Source organism: Lathyrus oleraceus, chromosome 7, assembly GCF_024323335.1.
Source record: "Lathyrus oleraceus cultivar Zhongwan6 chromosome 7, CAAS_Psat_ZW6_1.0, whole genome shotgun sequence".
NCBI lineage: Eukaryota > Viridiplantae > Streptophyta > Magnoliopsida > Fabales > Fabaceae > Lathyrus > Lathyrus oleraceus.
In genome coordinates, this window is record NC_066585.1 from 312,430,538 (window position 1) to 312,445,192 (window position 14,655).

The 14,655-nt window shown below is 34.4% G+C and overlaps 1 protein-coding gene across 1 annotated transcript; it reads right to left on the reverse strand.

Annotated features, from left to right (window-relative positions):
• Window positions 1-992: 992 nt before the first annotated feature.
• On the reverse strand, window positions 993-13,711 carry LOC127100535 (vacuolar protein sorting-associated protein 41 homolog). Its single transcript, XM_051037751.1, has 19 exons — window positions 13,305-13,711; window positions 12,571-12,840; window positions 12,293-12,472; window positions 11,853-12,113; window positions 11,133-11,265; window positions 9,481-9,571; window positions 9,118-9,220; window positions 8,160-8,263; window positions 7,980-8,073; window positions 7,719-7,874; window positions 7,577-7,639; window positions 7,336-7,401; window positions 6,711-6,915; window positions 3,518-3,591; window positions 3,322-3,441; window positions 3,131-3,211; window positions 2,175-2,260; window positions 1,643-1,724; window positions 993-1,535 (listed from the first exon to the last, which is right to left on the reverse strand). Exons 1-19 carry the CDS (start codon window positions 13,554-13,556, stop codon window positions 1,107-1,109), a joined length of 2,850 nt encoding a protein of 949 aa, XP_050893708.1. The 5' UTR covers window positions 13,557-13,711; the 3' UTR covers window positions 993-1,106.
• Window positions 13,712-14,655: the final 944 nt, after the last annotated feature.

The window sequence follows — 14,655 nt, forward strand, 5'->3', positions numbered from 1 at the left end:
TTGTACTAAAATTACAAGGAGAAAGAGAAACAACAAGGCGGCTTTCATATGTGTAAACATACCAACTAACATTCAGTTTCTTTATTTTTACTAATTGGAGTGATTTTGACTCTGACTTATATGCACATAAGTCTAGACCACTATAAAAGAAATGGAATAAATATCTTTTACTTAAAAAATAAAAAATAAAAAAAGGAGAATGAAGGCAAAATACTCGGGGAGTATTTACAAAAGTTTAGAATACAATATCATTGTACCAGAAGCAAAAGCTCATTCACAACTCCAGTAGTATAAACTAGTTTTTTAGCATCATGATAACCAATAAAATATTTTGGCAGGATATTTTGACAGACCATAATTCAAAAATCAATGAAATGTGTGTATTAGAATTGTCTGGAAATGCATATTCGAAAACTGAAAGAATTTTTAGATTTTCATATGATACCTGAAAAACATATAAGATGATGCATAAGAAACCCCTAGATAATGAACACGAGAAAAATTAGGCTTAGATTTAAGTTCAAGACAACGTATTACAAACTTTAACGTGAGAGAGAATGAACGAGTTTAAATATGATTTGATAGACAAACCGAAATTACACAATCTGAACAGCTTTTTCAATACAACTCTATAATATATAAAGCGTAACATATCATAAGAGCATATTTTATCAAACTTTAATGTGATAGTCACTAAAAAATCTGAATATTACATAAAGTGTAACATATCATAAGAGCATATTTTATCAATACAACTCTAATATTTATCATATATTTGATCTCAATAATTACACTCAGACTGAATTGTTATGACGATCGAAGGGCCGCAGGTGTAGTTCCCAGTTGAACCAGCCAGCTAGAGGGGTCTGGTTTTAACAACACTGCTATGTGTGTTACTATGACATGTCACACTTCATCATCTCCTGAAATTTGAAAGGAACCTGGCATTTCAAGTAAAAAGGGGAACATGCCGCAATCCAAGACAAAGTACAGAAACCAAAAAAAGAACACATTATATTTATACAAAGAATTAAGAACAAATGAAACCACATATGCATGGAACTATAAACAAAAATATCACAAGTTGTGGGGACACACAAACACAGTCAAGCAGCAGCAGTAGTACACAAAATACAACGCATACGAGGACCATCTGACTTGGTTTCTTCTTCATTTTCATCACTGGCATCATCCGCATAACCATTGTAATCATCATACGAAACTGCCTCATTCTCTTTGGTGATACTATTAGTGAAGTATGAATCCGTGAGACAAGTTGTGTGATAACCATGACAGCAAAAGAAAACAATGACTGATACATTCTGTATAGAAAATGGGTCAAAACATATACAACATCTTCCACCTCCCCTAGTCTTCGACTTCATCTCCATGGTTCTTAGACTTAGGGATTTCTCAAATGCCTGAGAGGCACGATGATCACTCGTATTAACTCTTGGCTCATCTTCTTCATTACCTAAAGAAATTCCATGCTTTGCCTCTTTGTGATACTTAATTAAAAGATTGACACAGTCCGCCTATTTTAAACAGAAAATCAGTTAGATATTTTATTCTATCAAATTATTGGGATCAAAGAATTTTCCTTTCTAAAGAAGTAAAGGTGAGAAGGAGGGGGAAAGAGCACCTTAAGGATATCATTGCATCCATGTCTGAGTGATGTTTCCGTCCTGTAATCAGTGATAATTTTAACTAGCCGATCCCTAAGCCTATTAGATACCAATAGATAAATTAGTCAGGAAAGGAATTAATGTTACTGAGTATATCTGGAACTTGAAGCCATAATGATTTGACTAGCCAAGTAACCAGTTAAAATTAAAGCAGGGAACAACATGCAGATACATTACCAGAATAGTGAGAAAGGCAATTATTTCCTAATTAAAGAGATCTACATCCCCAATAGTATTAATACAACAACAACAACCAACCAACCAACCAACCAACCAACCAACCCTTATCCCACTAAATGGAATTTGCTACATGGATCAACTTTTGCCATAATATTCTATCCAAAACCATACTTCTATCCAAATTATTAATCTCGAGATCTTAACAATTTGGATAGAATTGTTAATCCCAATAATACTACTACCTTTTTTAAAATATTATATGATTTGATAATATAATGTATGTTCTGTTAAATCACACTTATTACCTACCGGGGTATTTCCAACCCGTTGGGCACTTTATTTACAATGTAGAGGGGGTCAAGATTTCCAACAGTGTGCTCCAATAGTATGCCCACCTGTTAATTACAAGAACCAAAACAGGATGAGAAAAAATAGGCATACAAAATAAGCAAATACCAGGTTTGTTGCTTCTGATTATTTTTGGCAATTTAAAACAAATTTGTAAAATATTTAGACAAAATCAAACTTCTGTAAGGGAGATATTAAAACATATTTTGAATAAAAACAATGAAATCAGTTTTCGATGTATTACTTGAAATTGTGACTAAGATTGTTTTGAATTGCTTGGGAGATTAACCTCCAGCCTTATGTATTAATAGTATTACAATCAAATCCCTTGATTATAGAGCAGATAAAGGAAAATAAATCAGGGTAATATATCAGCAGGATTTGTAAAAAGGTTTGAATACGACAGACAATAGCTGAGTGTTATTCTATGGTTAGTACAGGGAAGTGTTGTTTGGGTTCACTAAAATAAAATAAAAAGAGAGGACCAAACATAATAAAACAGAACTATTATGTTCGTTTTACCCGTGAGCACAAAAATATAGAGAAGGAAGAATATAATGAAATGAAATAGCAGTATAATCTTCTAGTGTTGTTTCTAAAAGATGTTTCCACCGCATATTTGAAAAAGAGACAGTCAGAAAACATAAAAAAGATGTTCCAGTTTTTTAATTTTAATTTAAACAATAGTTTTCTGGTCTGAAAAACAGAATAAAAAGTAAAAGATTAGCTCTCAAACAGGTATTTTTTCAGAAAAACAAAACCACTTTTATTAATGCAAGTAACAACAACAACAACCAAGTCTTATCTCACTAAGTGGGGTCGACTCCATGGATCAAATTACACCATAATGTTTTATCATTATTACATAATTGATCCACATCCTAAATATATTTTTAAAATTATCCTGATATACCTACCATTTCAGGTTTGTGAAGGCATTGCTTGATTAGTTCTTCCCAGAGTTCATCATCATGCTGCATGGTAACAAACTCTACAGCCTGTGCAAAAATATGAACACTTCAAACTTAATTTTAAAATCCTTGAAATTATGATTCAAGATTTAGATGTTAGTCAAAATCAGAAACAGCTATCAAAAAAGATAAAATACCTCCTCTATATCCCCCAATTTGTTTATAATAACAGCTAGGGCCTTTTTTGCGTTTCCCATCCTTCCTAAGATGAACACTTGCTCCCTCATTAAGTCTCTTTTGATGCAAATTTCATAAGCCTGAAAAAAAACTAAGAGAGTTTGATTCAGAGGCATGCTAACATATAACTGGCAAAGTTAGTCATTGATTCATCACCTTCTCAAGGGTATAGTGTTGACTGCTGCGAAGGAAAGGTAGCAGCATCTTGGGATCATAGTCCGCGTAGAGTTCTACCTATGCACATTCAACATAAAGAGTTATATCAATTATCAAATGCTAGAAAGAAATATTTAGTTGCAGGCAGCGCATTTAAACCATTTCTACTCATGTTTAGCTGCAGAAGCTGCATTGTAACAGCATAAAAAATAAATACATCAAATGCTGATTGACATGATTTGTAATTGTTACAATGGGAGGATCTATTGAAAACAAAAACAAAATGGCTTCAGCTGCAGACAAAAAAACTGTAGCGCGGCTGGATGTGACTAGCAAAGACAGGGAGGGCTTGCCGGAGGATTTTGAAGGTGAATTTGGTGATTGTCAGGGACGGGTCTAACCAGAGAAGGCACAACTGGTTAAGTCACAGCAGGATGAGAAGAGAAACATGTTGGCAAGAAGAGAAGCACAGGATGAAGCACAGTGAATGCACACGGAAAGACAGAAATGACAACCAGAACTGTAGTGGTAGTCATAGTACTATAGCACTGCCAGAATACTGTTGCAGCGAAAAGATGGTCTTATATCTTTATATTGAGTGTAATTCGTTCTTACAAAACCGGCTTGTAACCATTATTGTCAAGATCTAGACCTTAAAATCTTAATATTTTACAATCTGACACACCCCAAAGATCCCGATCTTAAGTAGAATCATGTACTGTAGTAAGATCGCTGCAAAATCGTAAACTTGTGACGTCGTTGATTTTGGGCGATCCTTGACAGCTCCAGACATGATCAGCCGTATCCGTCCACCACCATTGCAAACCGAGAAGGATGACAAGATGCAGAGGCACATGTTTGGTAACAGTGAATGCACGCCTATTGAAATGAAGTTTTAGATTTAGGGTTTAGAGAATAAACATCTCAGTTATAAGGTTTGTTTTAAATAATGGGCTTATGGTAAACCAAGTAATAGGCCAAATGTGTCCCTAATGTCTAACAAATTTTTCATGTGGAAAATGGTAATAAAGTATAAAAACACAATCATACATGTCTAAAGAATATGAGAGTGTCATTTCCCCCTCGTATACACTTGCCTCATAATAGTGTAAAAACACTTCAAATATATAGTACTATTATTTTTTAGTAGGATCTTGCGATTTTTGTTACGATCTTATATTTTACTATCTTGCTATCCCTCTCGATCTTGCAAAAATAATTGGATAGGGTCTTCCGATCTTAGTTACGATCTTAAGTTTTGCGATCTTGCTACCCTCTCCCGATCTTATGCAAGATCTCAATCTTGACAACCTTGCATGTAAGGTGAGGATTGTCCCCACATAATAAACCCATGTTGAAGTCATATCTCATCCAAAGTGAGACTCTTAACACACCCGTCACGCCCAAGACTAGACATCTGGAGTGTGACTTGAGTTGGCTCAATAGCATTGACCTGAAGGCAGGTGACCAAACAATCTTGGATAGCTCTGAACCCATCTTAGATTCTAATATTAGGCTTAACACATCTTTTCAAAACCAACTTGTAAGATGAGGACCTTAGGAGAAGTGAGCCAATATGTAAAATACAAAATATTTCAACACTCCCCCTTAAGTTGTACTTCACTATATGAAATTCTTAACAAATATGCCGGAGGAAAACTAGTTAGAAAAGAAGTTGGCCGGAAAATCAGATCAAAAGCAAAGAAACCCCTGGAATACCCCTAAAAAATAGTACCCACAAGCTGAAACTTTGGCAGAGCACGTAGACTGGGATGTGGCAACTCAGATGGCGGGGTTCATTGCCGGGAAAATTTCCTGTTGGCTGTGGTGGTTTACCACTAGGTCAGACTCACCTGAATAATAGGAGTACAACGGTGATGGAGGTGAGAGAAAAAGTGCACCAGAGAGGGCTAGATCTATGAAAATCTGAACTGGTCAATGCAATTTGTGTCAGCCGGTGGCCACACGTGGCAGCTATACTCAGGGTGGTGTTAGGAGGTTCGGTTGGCCTTGCCAGTGCAAAAGCAATGGTTTTGAAGGTAAGAATAAACAGACACCGGAAAAGGACTCACTGGAAAATGAAAAGGGTCGCCAGAAAACTAGAATGAGGCACCACCAGCAGGAATAAGAAATAAAAGTCACATATCAAAGCCTACTCTTATACCATGTTGAATTTGGGATTGTTGTGCCTAAGTCACACACCATTCACCTCTATTTATAATAACATATAGAATAAATACAATAAAGGTTAATTGACAAGATTAGTTAATTCAAATCCTAATCAGTGATTCTAATTCTGATAATAAATTTATGGATTCGATTCTAACAATTTACATTAAATAACACTCCTCTTTCATTCAGGCTTCAGGACTAGCTACGTAATAATTTTCAGCAGGCACAACATATGGTAATTTTCCTAATAAAATGTTCAATTTCAAAGATTCGCCTATAATACAACAAAATGTAAATTCCATAACAAGGTAAAAGTGTTTCTGACTTTCAGTCTGTAGAAAAAGACAAGTGGGCCAAGCCCTATTAATATATTATTATAATATAACTCTTAATACTGTCCATTGTTTCACGCTTTAAGCCTGAGGAGCTCTTGCATGAGGGAGTGGACAGGAGATACAATGAGCCTTCACTTTAAGCTTTTGGGAGAGTATTCACTTGACAGGACAAGACATTTCAATTGACTTCGGCACAAGAACACACTTCAAAATCCGGCCAGGAAAACTTGTCTTATACAACCAGATGAAGCATAATTTATAATTATTATTATTACTTTAACAGAATGAAATATAAAACTTTCTAAAAGGGAATAGGTTATTGATAAATTAGAATAAAATTGAAGAAACTCTTAAATGCTGCAAAGTGAAGGCTTGTTTTAAAATATCTCGAAGTGCAAAACTGCATACTAGTTTCCACGTGACCAAATTTCTAGGTATATACATAATCAAGAACCGAGTCATATATCTCCTTGTCAAGCATTCATGTAGTTTTGTCATGGACCATAATAAAACTCACACTAGAGCTGTCACTTAGGATTGTAACGTTATTTTGTATAAGAAAAACAAGGCAGTAATGGAACTCAAAATGATACAAAATGGCTTTCATCCATTGCAAATAAAGATATTATATAAATTCAATTGTATATACCAAAACAAAGGATGCTTGCAAATTAAAGAAACAAAACCTACCTGCATATCATGGAAATCTTTCCCAGCATGTGGATTTACTTCGAATAGTGAATGGAGATATAAATGTAAAAAATATCTGCAATCAGACTTGTTATCGGCATTCAGAAGTTGCTTCACAACCTCAGGTGAACTTATCAATTCCCTATTCTGTATAAACAGAGGAACTGCACGCTTGCAATCTAGCATCATCAGTTGGACAACCTGAACAGGGAGAGATTTAACAAATTAGAGTCCAATCCAATGATCATACAAAGAAATGAAAACAAATACAAAAAGAACTGAGCTCGTATTCAAAGTCAAGAACATAATTAAGCAACTATTTTCCTCTATAAATAAGCCTGAGAATGTTCAAATCTAAATCAACCGATTCTCAAATCAGGTATGGGACTTTGTTGGTTTATCCATTTTGCCATATGCACTCAATATATCAAAAGATGCGGCAAACATGGATAACCAAATCGTAATATACTTCTTCAGTAATGCTTGATAAGAAAACTCTTCAGGAGCTTAAGACTCAATGCCAACAGATATACTCAATATAAGTTTGCACACCAGGTAAGATCTAGAGATATGTACAAAACATGGATTCAAAAGTTCAACTTTTACAAAATGCAGTTATACCTTTTCTTGAATTGCATCGTGTAGGTTATGTTTATCAATAAAATCAAATACTTCTGGCTTCATAAGCTGAAAATTTCAAACAAAAAAGTTGAAGTAAGAAAGTGAAAATGAATGAGCAGCCAAAACAAAATAGACAATGGACTCTATTATAAAGCAAAAAATGTTGATGGATTCAAAATATACCACCTACAAAATAGACATTGCATGACATTATAAAAATATAATTAATTACACCACCTACATCTGCATACAATGAGTAGGCTTTCTCATATTGTCCATCAATTACATATAACTCTGCTAATGCCTGCAATGGAATGAGAATATGTTGACAGAAGGAAAATGTTGATGGATTCAATATACAATTATAATTAATCGGGATTAACCTCTTTGAGTGAATCAGTCATGGACGAAGTATTAAGCTGTGGTTCAATGGCTGAAATAACAGGTGGTGCAGAATAGATTACAGATGGCCAGGATTTTACAGTGGATAAGAGATCCTTATGGAAAGATGAATTTGTAGCCAATGCAACAAGAGCAACCTGTAGAATCAAAAGCATAATAGATGAATTCTATCCCCAGTCTGTTAAATACAGATACTATGCATACATGTTAATTGTAATAGAGAGCGGTGCGTTTTAGCTAACCTCATAAGCAGTATCACGTAGTCTGGGGTTCTCGGTAGGCATGTAAGGAACCAAAACAGGGAGTTGACGTAGATGTGCAAAGTGGAAGACCCATCTGGTGAAAATGGTTCATTTAACACTCAATTACAAAATATGAACCCCACAACCGATTACAAATAATGTTAATGCCTTATGCAGTACCTCTCCCATGACGAAGCTGATCCTCGCAGTAACTTGGGACACAGAGAAGCTGCTTCACCATACTTTCTTTCCACAATCAGATGATCAAGGTACCTAGATCCCACCTGCAAAGATACAAGGAAAGTGAAACACTTAACCATCATTATACTCAAATTGAAATTAGCTAGCAGAAAACAATACATAGATACTGTTAGGAGCCTGAAGACACTGTAAAGAAAGAAATAGAAAACCTCAAGAATAGAAGCGCATTACTGAAAACTGAACAGAAAATGAAGAATAGATATCTCCGAGGAATTTGCCTTTATAGAGAATTTTTCCTTTCACGGCTATCAAAGGTAGAGAGGGAGTGACTCACTCTGTCTTAAGAGCTACCCGCATAATACACAATATACTTTTATACAGTGTTTTTATTACAAAATGTCAAAGAGGATAATGAAGGTATAATAAAGGAGAGGACAAGGTATCCACAACTTTAAAAGGCTAAGCCATAACAAACATAACAATAACCAGTAGCATCAAAATATAAGCTTGAAAAAATTGTCGATGAACGAGAAAGGTACATCATGTTTCAATACTGACCAAATCAGATTTAATTTTTTCTATCAATGTAAGCAGAGGGGATTAATAACTTTATATCATGCAATCTCAATTCACTAAATAGAAAAATACTATGTGTTTCATTCATTTTTCTTTGAGCTTAGATCTTGAGTGTCAGTATACATTGTTATTGATATCAAAATACAAGATGACAGAGTAAAAGGCTTTTGAGAAACAAAATAATTGAAGAGTCTTCACATTATGCAATCAACATAAACAGTGCCTCCATATGCATATATATATATATATATATATATATATATATATATATATATATATATATATATATATATATATATATATATATATATATATACTAAATTCAGAAAATAAATTGAATTAGGATAAAGTTAAAATTTACCTCATCAAGTAGTTCACTGCGTCCCTGACCAGATTCAACTACAGCTAAAGCTTTTTCATGACATCCATGTTCAAGAAGCCAAGCAATATGATCTTCGGTATCCCTGATTATCAAAATGCGTCAACTGCTATACATATTTTAATTTGTTTTTTCTAATATGTAGAAAACCTTATGATAAAAGTAGAACATTTTAGACATGTCAAAAAACTTCAGCAATTTTTTTAACAAGAAGTTTCAGCTGAAGAACATACTTCAATTGTTTTAATTAGTTATTGAAGCATGATGTTCATTCATTGAAGTATGTTCTTCACTGTTCTTCTCTTATGCATACAAATATAATAGAATAAAGAACTTGAAATTAACCTTGGCTTTGCAATAACCACATCCTTTGGGGATACAACATAGTATAGCGGTTCATCGCCTGCAGCCCACTGACCACCAGCATAACTGCTACCTACATTTGAATGAAAAACAACATTGGTTATGCATACTGTTAAGAAATGTGGTTGGACCTAACTCAATCCTACAAAACCGGTTAGTAGAGTGAGGATTGCCCCCACCTACACCCCCCCTCACGCTCAGGACCAGACAACTGGAGCGTGGAAATAAATGGTGGGTGGCCCGATAGCGGAAATCATAGTAGGTGGCCTACCGGATCTTAAACGAGGCTCTTGATACCATGTTAAAAAATGTGGTTGAACCTAACTCAATCCTACAAAACCGGTTAGTAGAGTGAGGATTGCCCCCACCTACATACTATCCAAACACAAAACATGCATGTATGAAACTACCTATTATTGTGGTGTATATTAGGAAAATGCATAGCATAGCGGTCCAAGCCCTAAGAAAACGATGGTTCATGTACAAGATTGAAAAATACACACTCAGAGGAAATTAAGGACATATTTGGTTTAAGAGAACAATTTTTATCTTCAGAAACAGAGTTACGACTTTGGTAAATATTAGCAAAAGCACAAAATGAGAACAGACAAAGTTTTCGTGAATGATATGATCAATTAAGCAACAAAAGGAATGAAACAGTAGAAAATAGAAATGACATGGAAGAAGGCTGTTGTATTGATTGAAAACAAGTAGAATCTAAATGATTCTAGTAAGGAAATGTAGTACAATTTAGGGGAAATAATGCAGAAAATAGTAAAGATAGCTAGGATATTCGAGACACCTAGAGTCTCCCAAGAGTAGTATGAACTACGAGAGAAAATTCATGCAAACTGGATCTAACCAATTCCCCTGCTAGAAATAGTCTCAGATCTACTTTCTCTCTCCTCCTGTGCCGCCTGTCCTAAGTCATGTGTTTCAGGAATGGTTAGCTAGGATTTTGAGTGTGTGCAGGTGATTCTTTGTGGCCCACTGCCTGCTCCACTTCCTGTGGCCCCCACTCCTACATTCTCTAGTATACGTTTTAGCAAAACTATCAGTGAACCATACAGGTCTTAAGATCTTAGGGACAGAATGTTTAATGTAAAATAGGTTGCTAGTGAGGCAATATTGTCGACGGGGGAAATAGCAGTTTGTTCAAATTATGCTACTCTACAACGTTACGAGACCTCTATAGCCATTGTTTGATAACACTTTGTACTAAATAGCATATTGTGAAATAATAAGGATTTGCTCAAATTCTGCTACTTTGTAGCCGCTGAATAACAACGAATTGCTCAAATTTTGCTACGTTGTAGCTGCTATTTGACAATACTGCAATGAGGTAATGGAAGGGGAAGTGGAGGGGAAGTTTGATCTGTATGGATATAAAAAGGAGAGGAAGTAGATAGATGGGTAAGTAAAAGTGAAGAGTGAGGAAAAGTGCAGGTTTGCACAAATACAGCATGTTATCAATCTTTTCTTTCAGTTATCTGTTTTCCAGTGTAACTCCACCACATATGTACTGATACCACACTGATATCAGTATACAAAGAAGAATAACATGGTGGATAACTGAGTAAGTTTTGATTCACTTTCTATCAATAAATCATAATCAGCAATAACAAAATGTTAACCTGAGAAGGGAGCATGAGCAAGAGAATAGTCATTTGCCTTGTAATGCTCAAACCCATGTACCGGTAAAGCATCTGTTGAAAGTTCGTCATTATTCCATGATACCACTCTTACTTCGGGTCTTTGTGCATTGCCCTGTTCAAATTTGTTTACTCGAGTTTAGAACAGGGTGAATTTTCCACATTTAGTTAAGAGAGCAGTATAAGAAAGAACTACCTCACTTTTCATTCCTTATATAAGACACAGTATACATTTTATTTTTGACAAATGCAACAGCAATTTCATTGCTCTATGCATAAACCGTTTTTGATACCATAACTGATGGAAAATAAAATGATGTATAATCTCAAAGAGGCATGACATCTTAAGTTTGTGCGGAAAATAACTAATTTCTAATTTCTGGAAGCAACATTATGCTGGTTTGGTGTAGTCACTTATCGAACCTAATGAAGCAAACAAAAAAGTCCAATTGAGCCAGTTCTTTGTTTTAATTCCTCAAACAAACGAATAAATGAATTTCAAATCACCAATATGTCCAAGTACTTGTGATCAGGAAATGACCTCTTTAAATTAAAATGTTCATGTCCTTCATTTAATTTAAGGTAAAAGAGAAGATTGATCAAATAAAACTAGTTGTGGCTTATAATATAGGAAGGGGAGGATTTACATTATAGCAGGATGGGAAAATATACAATTTCACCATATGCAAGAAATATAAATACCTGTCGTGAAGGAGCTGTGCTACTAAAATCCTTATCCCCATCTTCTTCTCCAGGAATATAAGCTAGAACAACCAAAGAATCACCAAAAGGGGCAAGTCCTGAGATGAAATAGCTGGTTTGAAAAGATGCCACAATATCAACCTGGGTCATACCAAGCATAGGAACTTGCATGTATGCCCCATTAGTGGCTTTATGATGATTTGTCTTAATTGAAGCAATTTTGATCGATGCTCCCCAGCCAATAACTAAGATGGTGTCATCCTAATAAGTGATGGACGAATATTAAGTTCAGCGGTCTCATCAAGAAATGGAACAAAAACAAATGAAACAACGACATTGTTGCTGTTCCAACATCAAAGTGATAAAACAAGCCTTCAAGTGAACACAATTTGAAAAACAGACATAGCCCAATAGCATGCCTATATAGATATTTGACTAACCTGCCAAACCAAGTGAGGAAGCAAAAGCTCAGGGTGTGGACACCCTCGTGGTCTTTCAATAAATGTTATTCGCCGGTCATTGGCAGTATCATAAACTTTCACTCCTACATCATTGGCCCAAGCAACAAGATTTGCTCTCCACTTCACAGCATGTATTGAACCTTCACCAGAGTGCAAAACCTTTTTTGGGGAGGAGGACAGGGTATTTTTTTAGTTAACAAACCAAAAATACCATCCAGAACATATGTGCTGCTAAGAGTTACAATAATTTTACAAACCTGGTCCCGATAGCCCAACCATTTCTTCGAATTTAAATATAAATTACCAGCTAAACCACCAGCAATAAACCTCCTAGACATTTTCCTTGCATAATCAGGATCCAAAGCAATTGCCTTCATGGGGCGATGGTACTCAAATTTCATTAACTCGTCGGTAAAAAGGCTGTTGATAACAACTGATCCGTCGTCAGAACAGCTTCCAATATATTCCCCTTCTATATCAAAGCTAAGGTCATTCACAACAGAAGCATGGGCAGAGAATTCTTTCACCTGCAACAAATTCACTGATTAGAAACAGCTTCCTTTGTTAAAACAACCGAAACAGCTTCCAAAGTCACCGATCAAAACAGGCAGAAGGCGCATATAGTCAACAATCGAACCAATATCCAAAATTCCTGACACTCGCCAAAAGATAATGTCAATTAAAACAAGTGCCCCGGTTCAATCTGACTATGATTTTGCAAGCACCTTTCTTCTGATTTTAATTTCAAATTTTCATCACTAATTAGTAATTATCACTAATAACATAAATAAACCTAATTTTCAATCACTTTACTATTAAGTAAACAAAGAAATGAAAACACAGTAATTTATCTCAATCTAAACATACTTTGATTTGATTGACTCCTGCTTCAAATTTGATCGAGGCAGCATCAGTATGAGCAATAACAGCACAAATTGGCGAAAACAAAATTCGATAAACAACACGGAGCATCGAGGTAATGCTAACTGACCTGATTCCCGAGAAAATCAAGGATGTGAATGGTACCAGCATGAGTGCCAAGGGCGATCATACGCTCGGCAACCGCCACACACGACGCCGCATCAGTAGCCAACAACGAAGGTACGCTACCTCCCATTCTCTGATACTTGAGTCTCGGTTCTTCTTCGTCGTCTTCAACTTCTTCTTCGTCTTCTTCTTCATCCTCCTCTTCTTCTCTTTCATCGTCTCCATCCACGCCGTTCTCAGGCGGAATCGGAGCCATTCGGATTGTTATTCCCGGTAGCTTCGTCGTCGGAAGAATAATTTAACGGTGAATTGAAAATGCACGGTGAAATGAAACTGTGTTATGACACAGATCTGTTTAGTATCTTCCCACGTTTTTTTCCCCTTTTTTCATTTTTGTGTTTTCATAAATTAAACATGAAAATATTACTCGTTCGAAATTTCCTTTTCCGTCAAAAAGAAATATTTTTTAACGGCAACAAAATAATTAATGCCTAAACGACAAAGAAAATTACTAACTACTAAATTCTTGTTTGTGTTGTTCTTTTTTTTATATTCGTATTTGTTTGTGGTATTTGTTATTTGTGAATTTTAAAATATCCAATGATATTATTATTTAAATATTTTAAATATGTATATTTAACTAATTTTTTATCCCTTAATAAAAAAACTCAAATTTAACACGTAAAATTAATAACAAAAATAAATCATATTTATTTTACTTATTCTTTTATCAAATAACTATATTAGATTCAATAAAATAATAATAATAATAATAATAATTCCATATTAACATAATATATAATAATAATTATTAAATAAATTAATATTTAAGTTATTTTTTTAATTATTAACGGATACTAATACTCGCGGATACGGATATTATCAAATATGTATTTGTGTTGGTAAAAAAACGAGTGATTAAATATTAATTTATTTTTAATTTATTTATTCAACTCGTTATTTTCTATCCCTAATCCAATCACAATTAGACACTTAGATTATACTATAACATATTTATATGTAAAAAATAAAAATTATCAATGAAATAAAAACAGTAGAAAATTAACCTCTTAGAAATTGATTCCTAATAGAATTTGCTAAACGGATATTTTAATTATATCTATAAAAAAATATTTTTTTAATATATTGAATAAATAATGTATCTAGACAATATATAGTTCAGATACATTAATTATTTATTAATTAAAAAATAAAGTTTTTCTTATAAATGGGATTAGATGGAGTATTAATTAAAGAAGAGTGAAAAATTGAAAACATTCTCTATTCCTAAATATGTGAGATTTCCAATTTAGCAAGTCAATCAAAACTAACATTCTCTTCGCATAAGGTGTGAA

Excerpts from the sequence above, each read along its gene's own strand:
- LOC127100535 (XM_051037751.1), bottom strand. The coding sequence starts at position 13,556 with ATGGCTCCGATTCCGCCTGAGAACGGCGTGGATGGAGACGATGAAAGA. Across the intron at positions 6,916-7,335 it reads ACGATGCAATTCAAGAAAAG|GTTGTCCAACTGATGATGCT; the intron begins GTATAACTGCAT and ends CTCCCTGTTCAG. Across the intron at positions 3,592-6,710 it reads TTTCCATGATATGCAGGTAG|AACTCTACGCGGACTATGAT; the intron begins GTTTTGTTTCTT and ends GTGCATAGGTAG.